General features: G+C 45.9%; 1 protein-coding gene across 1 annotated transcript; it reads right to left on the bottom strand.

Annotated features, from left to right (window-relative positions):
* Positions 1-22056: 22056 nt before the first annotated feature.
* Positions 22057-25813, bottom strand: LOC148588210 (uncharacterized). Its single transcript, XM_088514792.1, has 2 exons — positions 22986-25813; positions 22057-22915 (listed from the first exon to the last, which is right to left on the bottom strand). Exons 1-2 carry the CDS (start codon positions 25811-25813, stop codon positions 22057-22059), a joined length of 3687 nt encoding a protein of 1228 aa, XP_088370918.1.
* Positions 25814-27040: the final 1227 nt, after the last annotated feature.

The following is a 27040-nucleotide window of genomic DNA, read 5'->3' as shown; positions in this document are numbered from 1 at the left end:
CTTCTAGGCAATCATATTGGCAGGTGACACGAAGTGATACGAGTTCTTTTGCCCCCCCCATATTCTTTAACGAACGATAACTTTTTGTGAAAATAACAAGTGCCCCGATTCCGGCCGAAACGACTCTAATTACACTTCGAGACCCGCCGACATGATCGCCACGATGCACAGAGCACCCTCGTAAATTTTCGGGACGTTTCATTTTTTCACAACCAGGACCGAAACCCTAGGCCGAACAAAATGGTCGGATGCGAAGTGAAATTTTTTCGCTCGACATTTTACGAGCTTGTGCAGAACTTCTAGGCAATCATATCGGCAGGAGCCACGAAGTGATTCGAGTTCGTTTGCCCCCCCATTTTCTTTAACGAACGATAACGTTTAGTCAAAATAACAAGTGCCCCGAACCCGGCCGAAACGACTCGTATTACACTTCGAGTCCCGCCGACATGATCGCCACGATGCACAGAGCACCCTCGTAAATTTTCGGGACGTTTCATTTTTCCACAACCAGGACCGAAACCCTAGGCCGAACAAAATGGTCGGATGCGAAGTGAAATTTTTTCGCTTGAAATTTTACGAGCTTGTGCGGAACTTCTAGGCAATCATATTGGCAGGTGACACGAAGTGATACGAGTTCTTTTGCCCCCCCATTTTCTTTAACGAACGATAACTTTTTGTGAAAATAACAAGTGCCCCGATCCCGGCCGAAACGACTCGAATTACACTTCGAGACCCGCCGACATGATCGCCACGATGCAAAGAGCACCCTCGTAAATTTTCAGGACGTTTCATTTTTTCACAACCAGGACCGAAACCCTAGGCCGAACAAAATGGTCGGATGCGAAGTGAAATTTTTTCGCTCGAAATTTTCCGAGCTTGTGCAGAACTTCTAGGCAATCATATCGGCAGGTGACACGAAGTGATTCGAGTTCGTTTGCCCCCCCCATATTCTTTAACGAACGATAACTTTTTGTGAAAATAACAAGTGCCCCGATTCCGGCCGAAACGACTCGAATTACACTTCGAGACCCGCCGACATGATCGCCACGATGCACAGAGCACCCTCGTAAATTTTCGGGACGTTTCATTTTTCCACAACCAGGACCGAAACCCTAGGCCGAACAAAATGGTCGGATGCGAAGTGAAATTTTTTCGCTCGAAATTTTACGAGCTTGTGCGGAACTTCTAGGCAATCATATCGGCAGGTGACACGAAGTGATTCGAGTTCGTTTGCCCCCCCATTTTCTTTAACGAACGATAACTTTTTGTCAAAATAACAAGTGCCCCGAACCCGGCAGAAACGACTCGTATTACACTTCGAGACCCGCCGACATGATCGCCTCGATGCACAGAGCACCCTCGTAAATTTTCGGGACGTTTCATTTTTCCACAACCAGGACCGAAACCCTAGGCCGAACAAAATGGTCGGATGCGAAGTGAAATTTTTTCGCTTGAAATTTTACGAGCTTGTGCGGAACTTCTAGGCAATCATATTGGCAGGTGACACGAAGTGATACGAGTTCTTTTGCCCCCCCATTTTCTTTAATGAACGATAACTTTTTGTGAAAATAACAAGTGCCCCGATCCCGGCCGAAACGACTCGAATTACACTTCGAGACCCGCCGACATGATCGCCACGATGCACAGAGCACCCTCGTAAATTTTCAGGACGTTTCATTTTTTCACAACCAGGACCGAAACCCTAGGCCGAACAAAATGGTCGGATGCGAAGTGAAATTTTTTCGCTCGAAATTTTCCGAACTTGTGCAGAACTTCTATGCAATCATATCGGCAGGTGACACGAAGTGATTCGAGTTCGTTTGCCCCCCCCATATTCTTTAACGGACGATAACTTTTTGTGAAAATAACAAGTGCCCCGATTCCGGCCGAAACGACTCTAATTACACTTCGAGACCCGCCGACATGATCGCCACGATGCACAGAGCACCCTCGTAAATTTTCGGGACGTTTCATTTTTTCACAACCAGGACCGAAACCCTAGGCCGAACAAAATGGTCGGATGCGAAGTGAAATTTTTTCGCTCGACATTTTACGAGCTTGTGCAGAACTTCTAGGCAATCATATCGGCAGGAGCCCCGAAGTGATTCGAGTTCGTTTGCCCCCCCATTTTCTTTAACGAACGATAACGTTTAGTCAAAATAACAAGTGCCCCGAACCCGGCCGAAACGACTCGTATTACACTTCGAGTCCCGCCGACATGATCGCCACGATGCACAGAGCACCCTCGTAAATTTTCGGGACGTTTCATTTTTCCACAACCAGGACCGAAACCCTAGGCCGAACAAAATGGTCGGATGCGAAGTGAAATTTTTTCGCTTGAAATTTTACGAGCTTGTGCGGAACTTCTAGGCAATCATATTGGCAGGTGACACGAAGTGATACGAGTTCTTTTGCCCCCCCCATATTCTTTAACGAACGATAACTTTTTGTGAAAATAACAAGTGCCCCGATTCCGGCCGAAACGACTCTAATTACACTTCGAGACCCGCCGACATGATCGCCACGATGCACAGAGCACCCTCGTAAATTTTCGGGACGTTTCATTTTTTCACAACCAGGACCGAAACCCTAGGCCGAACAAAATGGTCGGATGCGAAGTGAAATTTTTTCGCTCGACATTTTACGAGCTTGTGCAGAACTTCTAGGCAATCATATCGGCAGGAGCCACGAAGTGATTTGAGTTCGTTTGCCCCCCCATTTTCTTTAACGAACGATAACGTTTAGTCAAAATAACAAGTGCCCCGAACCCGGCCGAAACGACTCGTATTACACTTCGAGTCCCGCCGACATGATCGCCACGATGCACAGAGCACCCTCGTAAATTTTCGGGACGTTTCATTTTTCCACAACCAGGACCGAAACCCTAGGCCGAACAAAATGGTCGGATGCGAAGTGAAATTTTTTCGCTTGAAATTTTACGAGCTTGTGCGGAACTTCTAGGCAATCATATTGGCAGGTGACACGAAGTGATACGAGTTCTTTTGCCCCCCCATTTTCTTTAACGAACGATAACTTTTTGTGAAAATAACAAGTGCCCCGATCCCGGCCGAAACGACTCGAATTACACTTCGAGACCCGCCGACATGATCGCCACGATGCACAGAGCACCCTCGTAAATTTTCAGGACGTTTCATTTTTTCACAACCAGGACCGAAACCCTAGGCCGAACAAAATGGTCGGATGCGAAGTGAAATTTTTTCGCTCGAAATTTTCCGAACTTGTGCAGAACTTCTATGCAATCATATCGGCAGGTGACACGAAGTGATTCGAGTTCGTTTGCCCCCCCCATATTCTTTAACGGACGATAACTTTTTGTGAAAATAACAAGTGCCCCGATTCTGGCCGAAACGACTCTAATTACACTTCGAGACCCGCCGACATGATCGCCACGATGCACAGAGCACCCTCGTAAATTTTCGGGACGTTTCATTTTTTCACAACCAGGACCGAAACCCTAGGCCGAACAAAATGGTCGGATGCGAAGTGAAATTTTTTCGCTCGACATTTTACGAGCTTGTGCAGAACTTCTAGGCAATCATATCGGCAGGAGCCACGAAGTGATTCGAGTTCGTTTGCCCCCCCATTTTCTTTAACGAACGATAACGTTTAGTCAAAATAACAAGTGCCCCGAACCCGGCCGAAACGACTCGTATTACACTTCGAGTCCCGCCGACATGATCGCCACGATGCACAGAGCACCCTCGTAAATTTTCGGGACGTTTCATTTTTCCACAACCAGGACCGAAACCCTAGGCCGAACAAAATGGTCGGATGCGAAGTGAAATTTTTTCGCTCGAAATTTTACGAGCTTGTGCGGAACTTCTAGGCAATCATATCGGCAGGTGACACGAAGTGATTCGAGTTTGTTTACCCCCCTTTTTCTTTAACGAACGATAACTTTTTGTGAAAATAACAAGTGCCCCGATCTCGGCCGAAACTACTCGAATTACACTTCGAGACCCGCCGACATGATCGCCACGATGCACAGAGCACCCTCGTAAATTTTCGGGACGTTTCATTTTTTCTCAACCAGGACCGAAACCCTAGGCCGAACAAAATGGTCGGATGCGAAGTGAAATTTTTTCGCTCGAAATTTTACGAGCTTGTGCGGAACTTCTAGGCAATCATATCGGCAGGTGACACGAAGTGATTCGAGTTCGTTTGCCCCCCCATTTTCTTTAACGAACGATAACTTTTTGTCAAAATAACAAGTGCCCCGAACCCGGCAGAAACGACTCGTATTACACTTCGAGACCCGCCGACATGATCGCCTCGATGCACAGAGCACCCTCGTAAATTTTCGGGACGTTTCATTTTTCCACAACCAGGACCGAAACCCTAGGCCGAACAAAATGGTCGGATGCGAAGTGAAATTTTTTCGCTTGAAATTTTACGAGCTTGTGCGGAACTTCTAGGCAATCATATTGGCAGGTGACACGAAGTGATACGAGTTCTTTTGCCCCCCCATTTTCTTTAACGAACGATAACTTTTTGTGAAAATAACAAGTGCCCCGATCCCGGCCGAAACGACTCGAATTACACTTCGAGACCCGCCGACATGATCGCCACGATGCACAGAGCACCCTCGTAAATTTTCAGGACGTTTCATTTTTTCACAACCAGGACCGAAACCCTAGGCCGAACAAAATGGTCGGATGCGAAGTGAAATTTTTTCGCTCGAAATTTTCCGAGCTTGTGCAGAACTTCTATGCAATCATATCGGCAGGTGACACGAAGTGATTCGAGTTCGTTTGCCCGCCCCATATTCTTTAACGAACGATAACTTTTTGTGAAAATAACAAGTGCCCCGATTCCGGCCGAAACGACTCTAATTACACTTCGAGACCCGCCGACATGATCGCCACGATGCACAGAGCACCCTCGTAAATTTTCGGGACGTTTCATTTTTTCACAACCAGGACCGAAACCCTGGGCCGAACAAAATGGTCGGATGCGAAGTGAAATTTTTTCGCTCGACATTTTACGAGCTTGTGCAGAACTTCTAGGCAATCATATCGGCAGGAGCCACGAAGTGATTCGAGTTCGTTTGCCCCCCCATTTTCTTTAACGAACGATAACGTTTAGTCAAAATAACAAGTGCCCCGAACCCGGCCGAAACGACTCGTATTACACTTCGAGTCCTGCCGACATGATCGCCACGATGCACAGAGCACCCTCGTAAATTTTCGGGACGTTTCATTTTTCCACAACCAGGACCGAAACCCTAGGCCGAACAAAATGGTCGGATGCGAAGTGAAATTTTTTCGCTCGAAATTTTACGAGCTTGTGCGGAACTTCTAGGCAATCATATCGGCAGGTGACACGAAGTGATTCGAGTTTGTTTACCCCCCTTTTTCTTTAACGAACGATAACTTTTTGTGAAAATAACAAGTGCCCCGATCCCGGCCGAAACGACTCGAATTACACTTCGAGACCCGCCGACATGATCGCCACGATGCACAGAGCACCCTCGTAAATTTTCGGGACGTTTCATTTTTTCACAACCAGGACCGAAACCCTAGGCCGAACAAAATGGTCGGATGCGAAGTGAAATTTTTTCGCACGAAATTTTACGAGCATGTGCGGAACTTCTAGGCAATCATATCGGCAGGTGACACGAAGTGATTCAAGTTCGTTTGCCCCCCCTTTTTCTTTAACGAACGATAACTTTTTGTGAAAATAAAAAGTGCCCCGATCCCGGCCGAAACGACTCGAATTACACTTCGAGACCCGCCGACATGATCGCCACGATGCACAGAGCACCCTCGTAAATTTTCGGGACGTTTCATTTTTTCTCAACCAGGACCGAAACCCTAGGCCGAACAAAATGGTCGGATGCGAAGTGAAATTTTTTCGCACGAAATTTTACGAGCATGTGCGGAACTTCTAGGCAATCATATCGGCAGGTGACACAAAGTGATTCAAGTTCGTTTGCCCCCCCTTTTTCTTTAACGAACGATAACTTTTTGTGAAAATAAAAAGTGCCCCGATCCCGGCCGAAACGACTCGAATTACAGTTCGAGACCCGCCGACATGATCGCCACGATGCAAAGAGCACCCTCGTAAATTTTCAGGACGTTTCATTTTTTCACAACCAGGACCGAAACCCTAGGCCGAACAAAATGGTCGGATGCGAAGTGAAATTTTTTCGCTCGAAATTTTACGAGCTTGTGCGGAACTTCTAGGCAATCATATCGGCAGGTGACACAAAGTGATTCAAGTTCGTTTGCCCCCCCTTTTTCTTTAACGAACGATAACTTTTTGTGAAACTAAAAAGTGCCCCGATCCCGGCCGAAACGACTCGAATTACACTTCGAGACCCGCCGACATGATCGCCACGATGCAAAGAGCACCCTCGTAAATTTTCAGGACGTTTCATTTTTTCACAACCAGGACCGAAACCCTAGGCCGAACAAAATGGTCGGATGCGAAGTGAAATTTTTTCGCTCGAAATTTTCCGAGCTTGTGCAGAACTTCTAGGCAATCATATCGGCAGGTGACACGAAGTGATTCGAGTTCGTTTGCCCCCCCCATATTCTTTAACGAACGATAACTTTTTCTGAAAATAACAAGTGCCCCGATTCCGGCCGAAACGACTCGAATTACACTTCGAGACCCGCCGACATGATCGCCACGATGCACAGAGCACCCTCGTAAATTTTCGGGACGTTTCATTTTTCCACAACCAGGACCGAAACCCTAGGCCGAACAAAATGGTCGGATGCGAAGTGAAATTTTTTCGCTTGAAATTTTACGAGCTTGTGCGGAACTTCTAGGCAATCATATTGGCAGGTGACACGAAGTGATACGAGTTCTTTTGCCCCCCCATTTTCTTTAATGAACGATAACTTTTTGTGAAAATAACAAGTGCCCCGATCCCGGCCGAAACGACTCGAATTACACTTCGAGACCCGCCGACATGATCGCCACGATGCACAGAGCACCCTCGTAAATTTTCAGGACGTTTCATTTTTTCACAACCAGGACCGAAACCCTAGGCCGAACAAAATGGTCGGATGCGAAGTGAAATTTTTTCGCTCGAAATTTTCCGAACTTGTGCAGAACTTCTATGCAATCATATCGGCAGGTGACACGAAGTGATTCGAGTTCGTTTGCCCCCCCCATATTCTTTAACGGACGATAACTTTTTGTGAAAATAACAAGTGCCCCGATTCCGGCCGAAACGACTCTAATTACACTTCGAGACCCGCCGACATGATCGCCACGATGCACAGAGCACCCTCGTAAATTTTCGGGACGTTTCATTTTTTCACAACCAGGACCGAAACCCTAGGCCGAACAAAATGGTCGGATGCGAAGTGAAATTTTTTCGCTCGACATTTTACGAGCTTGTGCAGAACTTCTAGGCAATCATATCGGCAGGAGCCCCGAAGTGATTCGAGTTCGTTTGCCCCCCCATTTTCTTTAACGAACGATAACGTTTAGTCAAAATAACAAGTGCCCCGAACCCGGCCGAAACGACTCGTATTACACTTCGAGTCCCGCCGACATGATCGCCACGATGCACAGAGCACCCTCGTAAATTTTCGGGACGTTTCATTTTTCCACAACCAGGACCGAAACCCTAGGCCGAACAAAATGGTCGGATGCGAAGTGAAATTTTTTCGCTTGAAATTTTACGAGCTTGTGCGGAACTTCTAGGCAATCATATTGGCAGGTGACACGAAGTGATACGAGTTCTTTTGCCCCCCCCATATTCTTTAACGAACGATAACTTTTTGTGAAAATAACAAGTGCCCCGATTCCGGCCGAAACGACTCTAATTACACTTCGAGACCCGCCGACATGATCGCCACGATGCACAGAGCACCCTCGTAAATTTTCGGGACGTTTCATTTTTTCACAACCAGGACCGAAACCCTAGGCCGAACAAAATGGTCGGATGCGAAGTGAAATTTTTTCGCTCGACATTTTACGAGCTTGTGCAGAACTTCTAGGCAATCATATCGGCAGGAGCCACGAAGTGATTTGAGTTCGTTTGCCCCCCCATTTTCTTTAACGAACGATAACGTTTAGTCAAAATAACAAGTGCCCCGAACCCGGCCGAAACGACTCGTATTACACTTCGAGTCCCGCCGACATGATCGCCACGATGCACAGAGCACCCTCGTAAATTTTCGGGACGTTTCATTTTTCCACAACCAGGACCGAAACCCTAGGCCGAACAAAATGGTCGGATGCGAAGTGAAATTTTTTCGCTTGAAATTTTACGAGCTTGTGCGGAACTTCTAGGCAATCATATTGGCAGGTGACACGAAGTGATACGAGTTCTTTTGCCCCCCCATTTTCTTTAACGAACGATAACTTTTTGTGAAAATAACAAGTGCCCCGATCCCGGCCGAAACGACTCGAATTACACTTCGAGACCCGCCGACATGATCGCCACGATGCACAGAGCACCCTCGTAAATTTTCAGGACGTTTCATTTTTTCACAACCAGGACCGAAACCCTAGGCCGAACAAAATGGTCGGATGCGAAGTGAAATTTTTTCGCTCGAAATTTTCCGAACTTGTGCAGAACTTCTATGCAATCATATCGGCAGGTGACACGAAGTGATTCGAGTTCGTTTGCCCCCCCCATATTCTTTAACGGACGATAACTTTTTGTGAAAATAACAAGTGCCCCGATTCTGGCCGAAACGACTCTAATTACACTTCGAGACCCGCCGACATGATCGCCACGATGCACAGAGCACCCTCGTAAATTTTCGGGACGTTTCATTTTTTCACAACCAGGACCGAAACCCTAGGCCGAACAAAATGGTCGGATGCGAAGTGAAATTTTTTCGCTCGACATTTTACGAGCTTGTGCAGAACTTCTAGGCAATCATATCGGCAGGAGCCACGAAGTGATTCGAGTTCGTTTGCCCCCCCATTTTCTTTAACGAACGATAACGTTTAGTCAAAATAACAAGTGCCCCGAACCCGGCCGAAACGACTCGTATTACACTTCGAGTCCCGCCGACATGATCGCCACGATGCACAGAGCACCCTCGTAAATTTTCGGGACGTTTCATTTTTCCACAACCAGGACCGAAACCCTAGGCCGAACAAAATGGTCGGATGCGAAGTGAAATTTTTTCGCTCGAAATTTTACGAGCTTGTGCGGAACTTCTAGGCAATCATATCGGCAGGTGACACGAAGTGATTCGAGTTTGTTTACCCCCCTTTTTCTTTAACGAACGATAACTTTTTGTGAAAATAACAAGTGCCCCGATCTCGGCCGAAACTACTCGAATTACACTTCGAGACCCGCCGACATGATCGCCACGATGCACAGAGCACCCTCGTAAATTTTCGGGACGTTTCATTTTTTCTCAACCAGGACCGAAACCCTAGGCCGAACAAAATGGTCGGATGCGAAGTGAAATTTTTTCGCTCGAAATTTTACGAGCTTGTGCGGAACTTCTAGGCAATCATATCGGCAGGTGACACGAAGTGATTCGAGTTCGTTTGCCCCCCCATTTTCTTTAACGAACGATAACTTTTTGTCAAAATAACAAGTGCCCCGAACCCGGCAGAAACGACTCGTATTACACTTCGAGACCCGCCGACATGATCGCCTCGATGCACAGAGCACCCTCGTAAATTTTCGGGACGTTTCATTTTTCCACAACCAGGACCGAAACCCTAGGCCGAACAAAATGGTCGGATGCGAAGTGAAATTTTTTCGCTTGAAATTTTACGAGCTTGTGCGGAACTTCTAGGCAATCATATTGGCAGGTGACACGAAGTGATACGAGTTCTTTTGCCCCCCCATTTTCTTTAACGAACGATAACTTTTTGTGAAAATAACAAGTGCCCCGATCCCGGCCGAAACGACTCGAATTACACTTCGAGACCCGCCGACATGATCGCCACGATGCACAGAGCACCCTCGTAAATTTTCAGGACGTTTCATTTTTTCACAACCAGGACCGAAACCCTAGGCCGAACAAAATGGTCGGATGCGAAGTGAAATTTTTTCGCTCGAAATTTTCCGAGCTTGTGCAGAACTTCTATGCAATCATATCGGCAGGTGACACGAAGTGATTCGAGTTCGTTTGCCCGCCCCATATTCTTTAACGAACGATAACTTTTTGTGAAAATAACAAGTGCCCCGATTCCGGCCGAAACGACTCTAATTACACTTCGAGACCCGCCGACATGATCGCCACGATGCACAGAGCACCCTCGTAAATTTTCGGGACGTTTCATTTTTTCACAACCAGGACCGAAACCCTGGGCCGAACAAAATGGTCGGATGCGAAGTGAAATTTTTTCGCTCGACATTTTACGAGCTTGTGCAGAACTTCTAGGCAATCATATCGGCAGGAGCCACGAAGTGATTCGAGTTCGTTTGCCCCCCCATTTTCTTTAACGAACGATAACGTTTAGTCAAAATAACAAGTGCCCCGAACCCGGCCGAAACGACTCGTATTACACTTCGAGTCCTGCCGACATGATCGCCACGATGCACAGAGCACCCTCGTAAATTTTCGGGACGTTTCATTTTTCCACAACCAGGACCGAAACCCTAGGCCGAACAAAATGGTCGGATGCGAAGTGAAATTTTTTCGCTCGAAATTTTACGAGCTTGTGCGGAACTTCTAGGCAATCATATCGGCAGGTGACACGAAGTGATTCGAGTTTGTTTACCCCCCTTTTTCTTTAACGAACGATAACTTTTTGTGAAAATAACAAGTGCCCCGATCCCGGCCGAAACGACTCGAATTACACTTCGAGACCCGCCGACATGATCGCCACGATGCACAGAGCACCCTCGTAAATTTTCGGGACGTTTCATTTTTTCACAACCAGGACCGAAACCCTAGGCCGAACAAAATGGTCGGATGCGAAGTGAAATTTTTTCGCACGAAATTTTACGAGCATGTGCGGAACTTCTAGGCAATCATATCGGCAGGTGACACGAAGTGATTCAAGTTCGTTTGCCCCCCCTTTTTCTTTAACGAACGATAACTTTTTGTGAAAATAAAAAGTGCCCCGATCCCGGCCGAAACGACTCGAATTACACTTCGAGACCCGCCGACATGATCGCCACGATGCACAGAGCACCCTCGTAAATTTTCGGGACGTTTCATTTTTTCTCAACCAGGACCGAAACCCTAGGCCGAACAAAATGGTCGGATGCGAAGTGAAATTTTTTCGCACGAAATTTTACGAGCATGTGCGGAACTTCTAGGCAATCATATCGGCAGGTGACACAAAGTGATTCAAGTTCGTTTGCCCCCCCTTTTTCTTTAACGAACGATAACTTTTTGTGAAAATAAAAAGTGCCCCGATCCCGGCCGAAACGACTCGAATTACAGTTCGAGACCCGCCGACATGATCGCCACGATGCAAAGAGCACCCTCGTAAATTTTCAGGACGTTTCATTTTTTCACAACCAGGACCGAAACCCTAGGCCGAACAAAATGGTCGGATGCGAAGTGAAATTTTTTCGCTCGAAATTTTACGAGCTTGTGCGGAACTTCTAGGCAATCATATCGGCAGGTGACACAAAGTGATTCAAGTTCGTTTGCCCCCCCTTTTTCTTTAACGAACGATAACTTTTTGTGAAACTAAAAAGTGCCCCGATCCCGGCCGAAACGACTCGAATTACACTTCGAGACCCGCCGACATGATCGCCACGATGCAAAGAGCACCCTCGTAAATTTTCAGGACGTTTCATTTTTTCACAACCAGGACCGAAACCCTAGGCCGAACAAAATGGTCGGATGCGAAGTGAAATTTTTTCGCTCGAAATTTTCCGAGCTTGTGCAGAACTTCTAGGCAATCATATCGGCAGGTGACACGAAGTGATTCGAGTTCGTTTGCCCCCCCCATATTCTTTAACGAACGATAACTTTTTCTGAAAATAACAAGTGCCCCGATTCCGGCCGAAACGACTCGAATTACACTTCGAGACCCGCCGACATGATCGCCACGATGCACAGAGCACCCTCGTAAATTTTCGGGACGTTTCATTTTTCCACAACCAGGACCGAAACCCTAGGCCGAACAAAATGGTCGGATGCGAAGTGAAATTTTTTCGCTCGAAATTTTACGAGCTTGTTCGGAACTTCTAGGCAATCATATCGGCAGGTGACACGAAGTGATTCGAGTTTGTTTACCCCCCTTTTTCTTTAAGGAACAATAACTTTTTGTGAAAATAACAAGTGCCCCGATCCCGGCCGAAACGACTCGAATTACACTTCGAGACCCGCCGACATGATCGCCACGATGCACAGAGCACCCTCGTAAATTTTCGGGACGTTTCATTTTTTCACAACCAGGACCGAAACCCTAGGCCGAACAAAATGGTCGGATGCGAAGTGAAATTTTTTCGCACGAAATTTTACGAGCATGTGCGGAACTTCTAGGCAATCATATCGGCAGGTGACACGAAGTGATTCAAGTTCGTTTGCCCCCCCTTTTTCTTTAACGAACGATAACTTTTTGTGAAAATAAAAAGTGCCCCGATCCCGGCCGAAACGACTCGAATTACACTTCGAGACCCGCCGACATGATCGCCACGATGCACAGAGCACCCTCGTAAATTTTCGGGACGTTTCATTTTTTCTCAACCAGGACCGAAACCCTAGGCCGAACAAAATGGTCGGATGCTAAGTGAAATTTTTTCGCACGAAATTTTACGAGCATGTGCGGAACTTCTAGGCAATCATATCGGCAGGTGACACAAAGTGATTCAAGTTCGTTTGCCCCCCCTTTTTCTTTAACGAACGATAACTTTTTGTGAAAATAAAAAGTGCCCCGATCCCGGCCGAAACGACTCGAATTACACTTCGAGACCCGCCGACATGATCGCCACGATGCACAGAGCACCCTCGTAAATTTTCAGGACGTTTCATTTTTTCACAACCAGGACCGAAACCCTAGGCCGAACAAAATGGTCGGATGCGAAGTGAAATTTTTTCGCTCGAAATTTTCCGAGCTTGTGCAGAACTTCTATGCAATCATATCGGCAGGTGACACGAAGTGATTCGAGTTCGTTTGCCCCCCCCATATTCTTTAACGAACGATAACTTTTTGTGAAAATAACAAGTGCCCCGATTCCGGCCGAAACGACTCTAATTACACTTCGAGACCCGCCGACATGATCGCCACGATGCACAGAGCACCCTCGTAAATTTTCGGGACGTTTCATTTTTTCAAAACCAGGACCGAAACCCTAGGCCGAACAAAATGGTCGGATGCGAAGTGAAATTTTTTCGCTCGACATTTTACGAGCTTTTTCAGAACTTCTAGGCAATCATATCGGCAGGAGCCACGAAGTGATTCGAGTTCGTTTGCCCCCCCATTTTCTTTAACGAACGATAACGTTTAGTCAAAATAACAAGTGCCCCGAACCCGGCCGAAACGACTCGTATTACACTTCGAGTCCCGCCGACATGATCGCCACGATGCACAGAGCACCCTCGTAAATTTTCGGGACGTTTCATTTTTCCACAACCAGGACCGAAACCCTAGGCCGAACAAAATGGTCGGATGCGAAGTGAAATTTTTTCGCTCGAAATTTTACGAGCTTGTGCGGACCTTCTAGGCAATCATATCGGCAGGTGACACGAAGTGATTCGAGTTTGTTTACCCCCCTTTTTCTTTAACGAACGATAACTTTTTGTGAAAATAACAAGTGCCCCGATCCCGGCCGAAACTACTCGAATTACACTTCGAGACCCGCCGACATGATCGCCACGATGCACAGAGCACCCTCGTAAATTTTCGGGACGTTTCATTTTTCCACAACCAGGACCGAAACCCTAGGCCGAACAAAATGGTCGGATGCGAAGTGAAATTTTTTCGCTCGAAATTTTACGAGCTTGTGCGGAACTTCTAGGCAATCATATCGGCAGGTGACACGAAGTGATTCGAGTTTGTTTACCCCCCTTTTTCTTTAACGAACGATAACTTTTTGTGAAAATAACAAGTGCCCCGATCCCGGCCGAAACTACTCGAATTACACTTCGAGACCCGCCGACATGATCGCCACGATGCACAGAGCACCCTCGTAAATTTTCGGGACGTTTCATTTTTTCACAACCAGGACCGAAACCCTAGGCCGAACAAAATGGTCGGATGCTAAGTGAAATTTTTTCGCACGAAATTTTACGAGCATGTGCGGAACTTCTAGGCAATCATATCGGCAGGTGACACAAAGTGATTCAAGTTCGTTTGCCCCCCCTTTTTCTTTAACGAACGATAACTTTTTGTGAAAATAAAAAGTGCCCCGATCCCGGCCGAAACGACTCGAATTACACTTCGAGACCCGCCGACATGATCGCCACGATGCACAGAGCACCCTCGTAAATTTTCAGGACGTTTCATTTTTTCACAACCAGGACCGAAACCCTAGGCCGAACAAAATGGTCGGATGCGAAGTGAAATTTTTTCGCTCGAAATTTTCCGAGCTTGTGCAGAACTTCTATGCAATCATATCGGCAGGTGACACGAAGTGATTCGAGTTCGTTTGCCCCCCCCATATTCTTTAACGAACGATAACTTTTTGTGAAAATAACAAGTGCCCCGATTCCGGCCGAAACGACTCTAATTACACTTCGAGACCCGCCGACATGATCGCCACGATGCACAGAGCACCCTCGTAAATTTTCGGGACGTTTCATTTTTTCAAAACCAGGACCGAAACCCTAGGCCGAACAAAATGGTCGGATGCGAAGTGAAATTTTTTCGCTCGACATTTTACGAGCTTTTTCAGAACTTCTAGGCAATCATATCGGCAGGAGCCACGAAGTGATTCGAGTTCGTTTGCCCCCCCATTTTCTTTAACGAACGATAACGTTTAGTCAAAATAACAAGTGCCCCGAACCCGGCCGAAACGACTCGTATTACACTTCGAGTCCCGCCGACATGATCGCCACGATGCACAGAGCACCCTCGTAAATTTTCGGGACGTTTCATTTTTCCACAACCAGGACCGAAACCCTAGGCCGAACAAAATGGTCGGATGCGAAGTGAAATTTTTTCGCTCGAAATTTTACGAGCTTGTGCGGAACTTCTAGGCAATCATATCGGCAGGTGACACGAAGTGATTCGAGTTTGTTTACCCCCCTTTTTCTTTAACGAACGATAACTTTTTGTGAAAATAACAAGTGCCCCGATCCCGGCCGAAACTACTCGAATTACACTTCGAGACCCGCCGACATGATCGCCACGATGCACAGAGCACCCTCGTAAATTTTCGGGACGTTTCATTTTTCCACAACCAGGACCGAAACCCTAGGCCGAACAAAATGGTCGGATGCGAAGTGAAATTTTTTCGCTCGAAATTTTACGAGCTTGTGCGGAACTTCTAGGCAATCATATCGGCAGGTGACACGAAGTGATTCGAGTTTGTTTACCCCCCTTTTTCTTTAACGAACGATAACTTTTTGTGAAAATAACAAGTGCCCCGATCCCGGCCGAAACTACTCGAATTACACTTCGAGACCCGCCGACATGATCGCCACGATGCACAGAGCACCCTCGTAAATTTTCGGGACGTTTCATTTTTTCTCAACCAGGACCGAAACCCTAGGCCGAACAAAATGGTCGGATGCGAAGTGAAATTTTTTCGCTCGAAATTTTACGAGCTTGTGCGGAACTTCTAGCAATCATATCGGCAGGTGACACGAAGTGATTCGAGTTCGTTTGCCCCCCCATTTTCTTTAACGAACGATAACTTTTTGTCAAAATAACAAGTGCCCCGAACCCGGCAGAAACGACTCGTATTACACTTCGAGACCCGCCGACATGATCGCCTCGATGCACAGAGCACCCTCGTAAATTTTCGGGACGTTTCATTTTTCCACAACCAGGACCGAAACCATAGGCCGAAAAAAATGGTCGGATGCGAAGTGAAATTTTTTCGCATGAAATTTTACGAGCTTGTGCGGAACTTCTAGGCAATCGTATTGGCAGGTGACACGAAGTGATACGAGTTCTTTTGCCCCCCCATTTTCTTTAACGAATGATAACTTTTTGTGAAAATAACAAGTGCCCCGATCCCGGCCGAAACGACTCGAATTACACTTCGAGACCCGCCGACATGATCGCCACGATGCACAGAGCACCCTCGTAAATTTTCAAGACGTTTCATTTTTTCACAACCAGGACCGAAACCCTAGGCCGAACAAAATGGTCGGATGCGAAGTGAAATTTTTTCGCTCGAAATTTTCCGAGCTTGTGCAGAACTTCTAGGCAATCATATCGGCAGGTGACACGAAGTGATTCGAGTTCGTTTGCCCCCCCCATATTCTTTAACGAACGATAACTTTTTGTGAAAATAACAAGTGCCCCGATTCCGGCCGAAACGACTCGAATTACACTTCGAGACCCGCCGACATGATCGCCACGATGCACAGAGCACCCTCGTAAATTTTCGGGACGTTTCATTTTTCCACAACCAGGACCGAAACCCTAGGCCGAACAAAATGGTCGGATGCGAAGTGAAATTTTTTCGCTCGAAATTTTACGAGCTTGTGCGGAACTTCTAGGCAATCATATCGGCAGGTGACACGAAGTGATTCGAGTTTGTTTACCCCCCTTTTTCTTTAACGAACGATAACTTTTTGTGAAAATAACAAGTGCCCCGATCCCGGCCGAAACTACTCGAATTACACTTCGAGACCCGCCGACATGATCGCCACGATGCACAGAGCACCCTCGTAAATTTTCGGGACGTTTCATTTTTTCTCAACCAGGACCGAAACCCTAGGCCGAACAAAATGGTCGGATGCGAAGTGAAATTTTTTCGCTCGAAATTTTACGAGCTTGTGCAGAACTTCTAGGCAATCATATCGGCAGGTGACACGAAGTGATTCGAGTTCGTTTGCCCCCCCATTTTCTTTAACGAATGATAACTTTTTGTGAAAAAACTAGTGCCCCGATCCCGGCCGAAACGACTCGAATTACACTTCGAGACCCGCCGACATGATCGCCACGATGCACAGAGCACCCTCGTAAATTTTCGGGACGTTTCATTTTTTCACAACCTGGACCGAAACCCTAGGCCGAACAAAATGGTCGGATGCGAAGTGAAATTTTTTCGCTCGAAATTTTACGAGCATGTGCGGAACTTCTAGGCAATCATATCGGCAGGTGACACAAAGTGATTCAAGTTCGTTTGCCCCCCCTTTTTCTTTAACGAACGATAACTTTTTGTGAAAATAAAAAGTGCCCCGATCCCGGCCGAAACGACTCGAATTACAGTTCGAGACCCGCCGACATGATCGCCACGATGCAAAGAGCACCCTCGTAAATTTTCAGGACGTTTCATTTTTTCACAACCAGGACCGAAACCCTAGGCCGAACAAAATGGTCGGATGCGAAGTGAAATTTTTTCGCTCGAAATTTTCCGAGCTTGTGCAGAACTTCTAGGCAATCATATCGGCAGGTGACACGAAGTGATTCGAGTTCGTTTGCCCCCCCCATATTCTTTAACGAACGATAACTTTTTGTGAAAATAACAAGTGCCCCGATTCCGGCCGAAACGACTCGAATTACACTTCGAGACCCGCCGACATGATCGCCACGATGCACAGAGCACCCTCGTAAATTTTCGGGACGTTTCATTTTTCCACAACCAGGACCGAAACCCTAGGCCGAACAAAATGGTCGGATGCGAAGTGAAATTTTTTCGCTCGAAATTTTACGAGCTTGTGCGGAACTTCTAGGCAATCATATCGGCAGGTGACACGAAGTGATTCGAGTTTGTTTACCCCCCTTTTTCTTTAACGAACGATAACTTTTTGTGAAAATAACAAGTGCCTCGATCCCGGCCGAAACTACTCGAATTACACTTCGAGACCCGCCGACATGATCGCCACGATGCACAGAGCACCCTCGTAAATTTTCGGGACGTTTCTTTTTTTCTCAACCAGGACCGAAACCCTAGGCCGAACAAAATGGTCGGATGCGAAGTGAAATTTTTTCGCTCGAAATTTTACGAGCTTGTGCAGAACTTCTAGGCAATCATATCGGCAGGTGACACGAAGTGATTCGAGTTCGTTTGCCCCCCCATTTTCTTTAACGAATGATAACTTTTTGTGAAAATAACAAGTGCCCCGATCCCGGCCGAAACGACTCGAATTACACTTCGAGACCCGCCGACATGATCGCCACGATGCACAGAGCACCCTCGTAAATTTTCGGGACGTTTCATTTTTTCACAACCTGGACCGAAACCCTAGGCCGAACAAAATGGTCGGATGCGAAGTGAAATTTTTTCGCACGAAATTTTACGAGCATGTGCGGAACTTCTAGGCAATCATATCGGCAGGTGACACAAAGTGATTCAAGTTCGTTTGCCCCCCCTTTTTCTTTAACGAACGATAACTTTTTGTGAAAATAAAAAGTGCCCCGATCCCGGCCGAAACGACTCGAATTACACTTCGAGACCCGCCGACATGATCGCCACGATGCACAGAGCACCCTCGTAAATTTTCAGGACGTTTCATTTTTTCACAACCAGGACCGAAACCCTAGGCCGAACAAAATGGTCGGATGCGAAGTGAAATTTTTTCGCTCGAAATTTTCCGAGCTTGTGCAGAACTTCTATGCAATCATATCGGCAGGTGACACGAAGTGATTCGAGTTCGTTTGCCCCCCCCATATTCTTTAACGAACGATAACTTTTTGTGAAAATAACATGTGCCCCGATTCCGGCCGAAACGACTCGAATTACACTTCGAGACCCGCCGACATGATCGCCACGATGCACAGAGCACCCTCGTAAATTTTCGGGACGTTTCATTTTTTCACAACCAGGACCGAAACCCTAGGCCGAACAAAATGGTCGGATGCGAAGTGAAATTTTTTCGCTCGAAATTTTACGAGCTTGTGCGGAACTTCTAAGCAATCATATCGGCAGGTGACACGAAGTGATTCGAGTTCGTTTGCCCCCCCATTTTCTTTAACGAACGATAACGTTTAGTCAAAATAACAAGTGCCCCGAACCCGGCCGAAACGACTCGTATTACACTTCGAGTCCCGCCGACCTGATCGCCACGATGCACAGAGCACCCTCGTAAATTTTCGGGACGTTTCATTTTTCCACAACCAGGACCGAAACCCTAGGCCGAACAAAATGGTCGGATGCGAAGTGAAATTTTTTCGCTCGAAATTTTACGAGCTTGTGCGGAACTTCTAGGCAATCATATCGGCAGGTGACACGAAGTGATTCGAGTTTGTTTACCCCCCTTTTTCTTTAACGAACGATAACTTTTTGTGAAAATAACAAGTGCCCCGATCCCGGCCGAGACTACTCGAATTACACTTCGAGACCCGCCGACATGATCGCCACGATGCACAGAGCACCCTCGTAAATTTTCGGGACGTTTCATTTTTTCTCAACCAGGACCGAAACCCTAGGCCGAACAAAATGGTCGGATGCGAAGTTAAATTTTTTCGCTCGAAATTTTACGAGCTTGTGCAGAACTTCTAGGCAATCATATCGGCAGGTGACACGAAGTGATTCGAGTTCGTTTGCCCCCCCATTTTCTTTAACGAATGATAACTTTTTGTGAAAATAACAAGTGCCCCGATTCCGGCCGAAACGACTCGAATTACACTTCGAGACCCGCCGACATGATCGCCATGATGCACAGAGCACCCTCGTAAATTTTCGGGACGTTTCATTTTTTCACAACCAGGACCGAAACCCTAGGCCGAACAAAATGGTCGGATGCGAAGTGAAATTTTTTCGCACGAAATTTTACGAGCATGTGCGGAACTTCTAGGCAATCATATCGGCAGGTGACACAAAGTGATTCAAGTTCGTTTGCCCCCCCTTTTTCTTTAACGAACGATAACTTTTTGTGAAAATAAAAAGTGCCCCGATCCCGGCCGAAACGACTCGAATTACACTTCGAGACCCGCCGACATGATCGCCACGATGCACAGAGCACCCTCGTAAATTTTCAGGACGTTTCATTTTTTCACAACCAGGACCGAAACCCTAGGCCGAACAAAATGGTCGGATGCGAAGTGAAATTTTTTCGCTCGAAATTTTCCGAGCTTGTGCAGAACTTCTAGGCAATCATATCGGCAGGTGACACGAAGTGATTCGAGTTCGTTTGCCCCCCCCATATTCTTTAACGAACGATAACTTTTTGTGAAAATAACAAGTGCCCCGATTCCGGCCGAAACGACTCGAATTACACTTCGAGACCCGCCGACATGATCGCCACGATGCACAGAGCACCCTCGTAAATTTTCGGGACGTTTCATTTTTTCTCAACCAGGACCGAAACCCTAGGCCGAACAAAATGGTCGGATGCGAAGTGAAATTTTTTCGCTCGAAATTTTACGAGCTTGTGCGGAACTTCTAGGCAATCATATCGGCAGGTGACACGAAGTGATTCGAGTTTGTTTACCCCCCTTTTTCTTTAACGAACGATAACTTTTTGTGAAAATAACAAGTGCCCCGATCCCGGCCGAAACGACTCGAATTACACTTCGAGACCCGCCGACATGATCGCCACGATGCACAGAGCACCCTCGTAAATTTTTGGGACGTTTCATTTTTTCTCAACCAGGACCGAAACCCTAGGCCGAACAAAATGGTCGGATGCGAAGTGAAATTTTTTCGCTCGAAATTTTACGAGCTTGTGCGGAACTTCTAGGCAATCATATCGGCAGGTGACACGAAGTGATTCGAGTTTGTTTACCCCCCTTTTTCTTTAACGAACGATAACTTTTTGTGAAAATAACAAGTGCCCCGATCCCGGCCGAAACGACTCGAATTACACTTCGAGACCCGCCGACATGATCGCCACGATGCACAGAGCACCCTCGTAAATTTTTGGGACGTTTCATTTTTTCTCAACCAGGACCGAAACCCTAGGCCGAACAAAATGGTCGGATGCGAAGTGAAATTTTTTCGCTCGAAATTTTACGAGCTTGTGCAGAACTTCTAGGCAATCATATCGGCAGGTGACACGAAGTGATTCGAGTTCGTTTGCCCCCCCATTTTCTTTAACGAATGATAACTTTTTGTGAAAATAACAAGTGCCCCGATCCCGGCCGAAATGACTCGAATTACACTTCGAGACCCACCGACATGATCGCCACGATGCACAGAGCACCCTCGTAAATTTTCGGGACGTTTCATTTTTTCACAACCAGGACCGAAACCCTAGGCCGAACAAAATGGTCGGATGCGAAGTGAAATTTTTTCGCACGAAATTTTACGAGCATGTGCGGAACTTCTAGGCAATCATATCGGCAGGTGACACAAAGTGATTCAAGTTCGTTTGCCCCCCCTTTTTCTTTAACGAACGATAACTTTTTGTGAAAATAAAAAGTGCCCCGATCCCGGCCGAAACGACTCGAATTACACCTCGAGACCCGCCGACATGATCGCCAAGATGCACAGAGCACCCTCGTAAATTTTCAGGACGTTTCATTTTTTCACAACCAGGACCGAAACCCTAGGCCGAACAAAATTGATACCGGACAGAAAAAAGGATGGAAAACAAGTACACAGATTCACACTCAAATGATAGATAGAAGTTCACCACCCAAAAGATAACACCAAGGGATATAGAATATCACCACCCAAAGGCTTATAATAAGGGATACAGAACTAGAAAACTCACCACTCTAAGGCTCACACCAAAGAGATACAGAGATACAAGGAGAACTCTCCTCTCAAAAGCCAAAGGCTGGTTTTTAAATTAACACAATAGTCTGATTCTTACACTTGCACAGACAAGTATTATATAAGCTTAGAACAGCCCTCTAAGCATAGGATAAGTCTCTAAAGAAATAAAACAAGTAATAAAGGCATAGAACAATCTTTAATTCGTGGGCAGCAGACAAGGGGACAAAACAGCCTACTTAATGCGTATTCCCGAGAAGGCTGACCACTCCACTTGAAACAGTCATAACTTTTGGCTCCCAACTCCAAATGATCTGAAACGTTTTTAGTTGGAAAGATAAGATTCTGAACTTGAAGTTAGACCTAGGTATGCGTTCGAAATGATGAAGTACTGGACGGCTATGATGTTTTTGAACTCACTAGAACCCTCTAGACTGCATCAGGATTTCTTCAATTTGGGCCTTGACATTCTGTTGGGCTTGTGGACTTATTTGGGCTGAAGTTTGGGAGATTGTTAATGGACTCTTGCTGGACACACCCGTGTCATTCTCCCCGGGTTGATGAGGACTTGCCCTCAAGTCCGTGGTCTCTTCGATTTCTTCATATGGTGCTAAGTCACATACATTGAAAGTGGCAGATACACCATACTCTCCAGGGAGCTCAATCTTGTAAGCATTTTCTCCAATGCGTTGGAGGACTTTGAAAGGACCATCTGCTCGTGGTAGGAGCTTAGATCGCCGTTTCGCTGGAAAACGTTCTTTTCGAAGATGAATCCATACTAAATCTCCTTCCTTGAAAACCATTGGTTTTCTATGCTTATTGGCCTGTGTTCGATACTTCTCATTTTGCTTCTCAATATGACCTCGAATCTGCTCATGCAACTTCTTGATTCCCTTGGCTCGTTCATCAGCACTACCACTAAATTGAATGGTTGTAGGAATTGGAGCCAAATCAAGAGGGCTAATGGGGTTTAGGCCATAGACAGATTCAAATGGACTACAACCAGTGGTTTGACTAGTAGACCTATTATAGGCAAATTCAGCTTGGGCAAGGAGGAGATCCCATTGACGGATGTTCTTTCCCACAAAACTCCTCAAGAGGTTTCCCAAACTCCGATTAACAACTTCAGTTTGACCATCTGTCTGAGGATGGTATGCAGAGCTGAATTGGAGGATAGTTCCAAGCTTTCGCCAAAGTGTACGCCAAAAATGACCAACAAACTTGGAATCACGGTCGGAAGTGATCGTTTTGGGAATGCCATGGAGCTTGACTATTTCCCTGAAATACAAATCAGCAACATGAGATGCATCAAGAGTTTTGTTGGAATTCTTTGTCATAGGTGGAATACTTCTTTCGGGAGTCATTGAGCTTTTCACTGAAAAAGGCAATTGGCTTGCCTTCTTGGCTGAGAACACCACCAATTCCCAGATTAGAAGCATCGCAATCGACTTCAAACACTTTGGAGAAATCTGGAAGCACAAGGATTGGTGCCTCTGTTACTTTCTGCTTGAGAAGTTCAAAGCTCTTTTGGGCTTCTTCCGTCCACTTAAATGTTCCTCTCTTAAGGCATTCTGTGATGGGAGCAATAATGGTGCTGAAGCCTTTGATGAAACGCCGGTAGAATGATGAAAGTCCATGAAAGCTTCTGATGTCATGAAGGGACTTGGGAATAGGCCAGCTAGTGATAGCCTCAATTTTGCTGGGATCCATCATGATTCCTTCCTTAGAAACAACATAGCCTAAGAATACTAGGCTATTTGTGAAGAAACGACACTTCTTCAAGTTCACATACAACTTCTGCTCTCGTAGAGTTTGAAAGACTTGTTGAAGGTGCTCCAAATGCTGTTCTGAAGATTTGCTGTAAACTAAGATATCATCAAAGTAAACAACAACAAATTTTCCCATAAATGGTTTAAAAACATGATTCATGAGACGCATAAATGTACTGGGAGCATTAGAGAGTCCGAATGGCATGACCATCCATTCATAAAGACCATCTCTAGTTTTAAAAGCTGTCTTCCATTCATCACCATCTCTCATGCGAATTTGGTGGTATCCGCTACGAAGATCCAAGTTGGAGAAGATTGTGGCTCCATGAAGCTGATCAAGGAGATCATCTAGCCGCGGAATGGGAAAGCGATACCTGATGGTGATCTTGTTCACAGCCCTACTGTCGATGCACATACGCCAAGAACCATCCTTCTTTGGTACTAGAAGTGCTGGAACAGCACAAGGACTCATGCTTTCTCTCACAAGGCCTTTGGTGATCAATTCATCAACTTGTCTCTGCAACTCTTCATGCTCTCTTGGATTCATTCGATAGGCTGCCTTGTTAGGTAGAACAGAACCTGGAACGAGGTCAATGCGGTGCTGTATGTCTCTCATGGGTGGAAGACCCGGTGGAAGCTCTTCCGGAATAACATCAGGAAATTTCTCAAGAACTGGTTGTAAGATAAGAGGAATTTCAATTGGGTCTTTCTTTTCAACTACCACTAGAGCATACCCTTCCCCACATTCTGTTAAAACTCTCTCAACTTCACATATAGAAAGTAGGTTATTACCCTCCCCTTTAGAAGGTTTAGGTGTAGTCAACATTCTTAACGGAGCTAAGGTAATTTTGGCCCCATCTTTTTCAAAAGCATAAGTGTTTTTGAAACCATCATGAAAAGTTCTTCTATCAAACTGCCATGGTCTACCAAGCAATATATGACATGCATCCATAGGAACAACATCGCACAAAACTTCATCTTTGTAATTCTTCCCAATAGAGAATTGAACTAAGCATTTCTTTGTTACCTGGATATCATTGCCCTTTTTAAGCCATTGAAGCTTGTAAGGATGGGAATGAGGTTCTGTTTTCAGGTTGAGCTTCTCCACCATGGTTGTAGACACCACATTCTCACAACTTCCCCCATCAATGATGACATTGCACACCTTGCCACTAGAGGTGCACTTGGTGTGGAAAATGTTGTTCCGAAGCCAATCTTCTTCTGCGTAGGTGGATTTCAAGATCCTGCGAATTACAAGAGACTCTCCTTGATCTGCATATGTCAAGTCTTCCTCAGACTCTTCATCAACTGGTTCATCCCCATCATCTTCCAAGTCTTCCTCAACAAGTGAGATTATCTTGCGATTTGGACAATCAGAAGCAATATGTCCAAAGCCATGACATTTAAAGCATTTTCTACTTGAGTTAGAATTATTGGAGCGATTTGAACCTGCATGACCATCATTCTTGGCTGGTTGTTTGGCTTCACTCTTGGCTGGTTTGGCAGCTGCATTCTTGGGATATGGAGTGGTCTTGGCAGTAGAACTACTCCCCCGGTTGGTGATTCCTCCTTGATTGAAAGGTCGATAGGTACTCCTGCGCCCTTCCTTCAATTGTCTCTCCACCTTGAGTGCTAGCTTACAAACATCATTGTAAGTCCAATAAGGCTGTAACTGAACAACATTACTGATTTCGGAACGTAAACCTCCAAGGTAACGGGCTACCATTTGCTCCTCCGGTTCTACAATATCACAGCGCATCGTAGAATGATCAAATTCCGCTGTGTACTCCTCCACAGAAAGTTCGTTCTGCCGAAAGTTGTGGAACTTAAGAAAAGCATCTTGTCGATAATGATCTGGCAAATACTTCTTCTTGAGAGCCTTCTTCATCTTAGCCCACGTCACAATGCGGCTTTTCCTTTCACGTTCCCGTTGTTTCTTAAGGTGCTCCCACCAAATAGAAGCATGCTTTCTCAACTTGATGGCAACAAGCTTCACCTTGTGGTGTTCTGGAACATCTTTGTAATCAAAGATTCGCTCAATGGTATTAAGCCAGTCAATGAATTCATCAGGCTGCATTCTTCCTTCAAATTCTGGAATATCCACCTTGACATCGTAACGGCGTTGGACACCATGAAGTCTTAGGTTTCGAGGATGAGGTGGAGTGCTGTCACTTGAGGTGTGACTACGAGCTTGGTGAAAAGGATTAACACCCTCTCCATCGTCGCTGGAAACTTCATTCTCCGAGTCATGATGAGAGGCATCATGTTCAGAGGCTTCAAAATGTTGTAAACGTTCTTGGAGCTGCTGGACTTGTCTTCTCAAGTTGTCCATCTCAATATCTCGCGGGTCTCTTTCTGGAGCTGCTAGGGGTTGGTTAGCCTGAGCACGACGACCACGAGCAGCCATGGAAATCAAGACTTGAGCAACCTTTGCTCTGATACCAATTTGATACCGGACAAAAAAAAGGATGGAAAACAAGTACACAGATTCACACTCAAATGATAGATAGAAGTTCACCACCCAAAAGATAACACCAAGGGATATAGAATATCACCACCCAAAGGCTTATAATAAGGGATACAGAACTAGAAAACTCACCACTCTAAGGCTCACACCAAAGAGATACAGAGATACAAGGAGAACTCTCCTCTCAAAAGCCAAAGGCTGGTTTTTAAATTAACACAATAGTCTGATTCTTACACTTGCACAGACAAGTATTATATAAGCTTAGAACAGCCCTCTAAGCATAGGATAAGTCTCTAAAGAAATAAAACAAGTAATAAAGGCATAGAACAATCTTTAATTCGTGGGCAGCAGACAAGGGGACAAAACAGCCTACTTAATGCGTATTCCCGAGAAGGCTGACCACTCCACTTGAAACAGTCATAACTTTTGGCTCCCAACTCCAAATGATCTGAAACGTTTTTAGTTGGAAAGATAAGATTCTGAACTTGAAGTTAGACCTAGGTATGCGTTCGAAATGATGAAGTACTGGACGGCTATGACGTTTTTGAACTCACTAGAACCCTCTAGACTGCATCAGGATTTCTTCAATTTGGGCCTTGACATTCTGTTGGGCTTGTGGACTTATTTGGGCTGAAGTTTGGGAGATTGTTAATGGACTCTTGCTGGACACACCCGTGTCAAAAATGGTCGGATGCGAAGTGAAATTTTTTCGCTCGAAATTTTCCGAGCTTGTGCAGAACTTCTAGGCAATCATATCGGCAGGTGACACGAAGTGATTCGAGTTCGTTTGCCCCCCCATATTCTTTAACGAACGATAACTTTTTGTGAAAATAACAAGTGCCCCGATTCCAGCCGAAACGACTCGAATTACACTTCGAGACCCGCCGACATGATCGCCACGATGCACAGAGCACCCTCGTAAATTTTCGGGACGTTTCATTTTTTCACAACCAGGACCGAAACCCTAGGCCGAACAAAATGGTCGGATGCGAAGTGAAATTTTTTCGCTCGAAATTTTACGAGGTTGTGCAGAACTTCTAGGCAATCATATCGGCAGGAGCCACGAAGTGATTCGAGTTCGTTTGCCCCCCCATTTTCTTTAACGAACGATAACGTTTAGTCAAAATAACAAGTGCCCCGAACCCGGCCGAAACGACTCGTATTACA

This window comes from Corylus avellana, chromosome 1 (assembly GCF_965113065.1).
Source record: "Corylus avellana chromosome 1, dhCorAvel1.hap1.2, whole genome shotgun sequence".
NCBI lineage: Eukaryota > Viridiplantae > Streptophyta > Magnoliopsida > Fagales > Betulaceae > Corylus > Corylus avellana.
The sequence above is the reverse complement of the archived record's forward strand: the minus strand, read 5'-3'. Positions and strand labels throughout refer to the sequence as shown.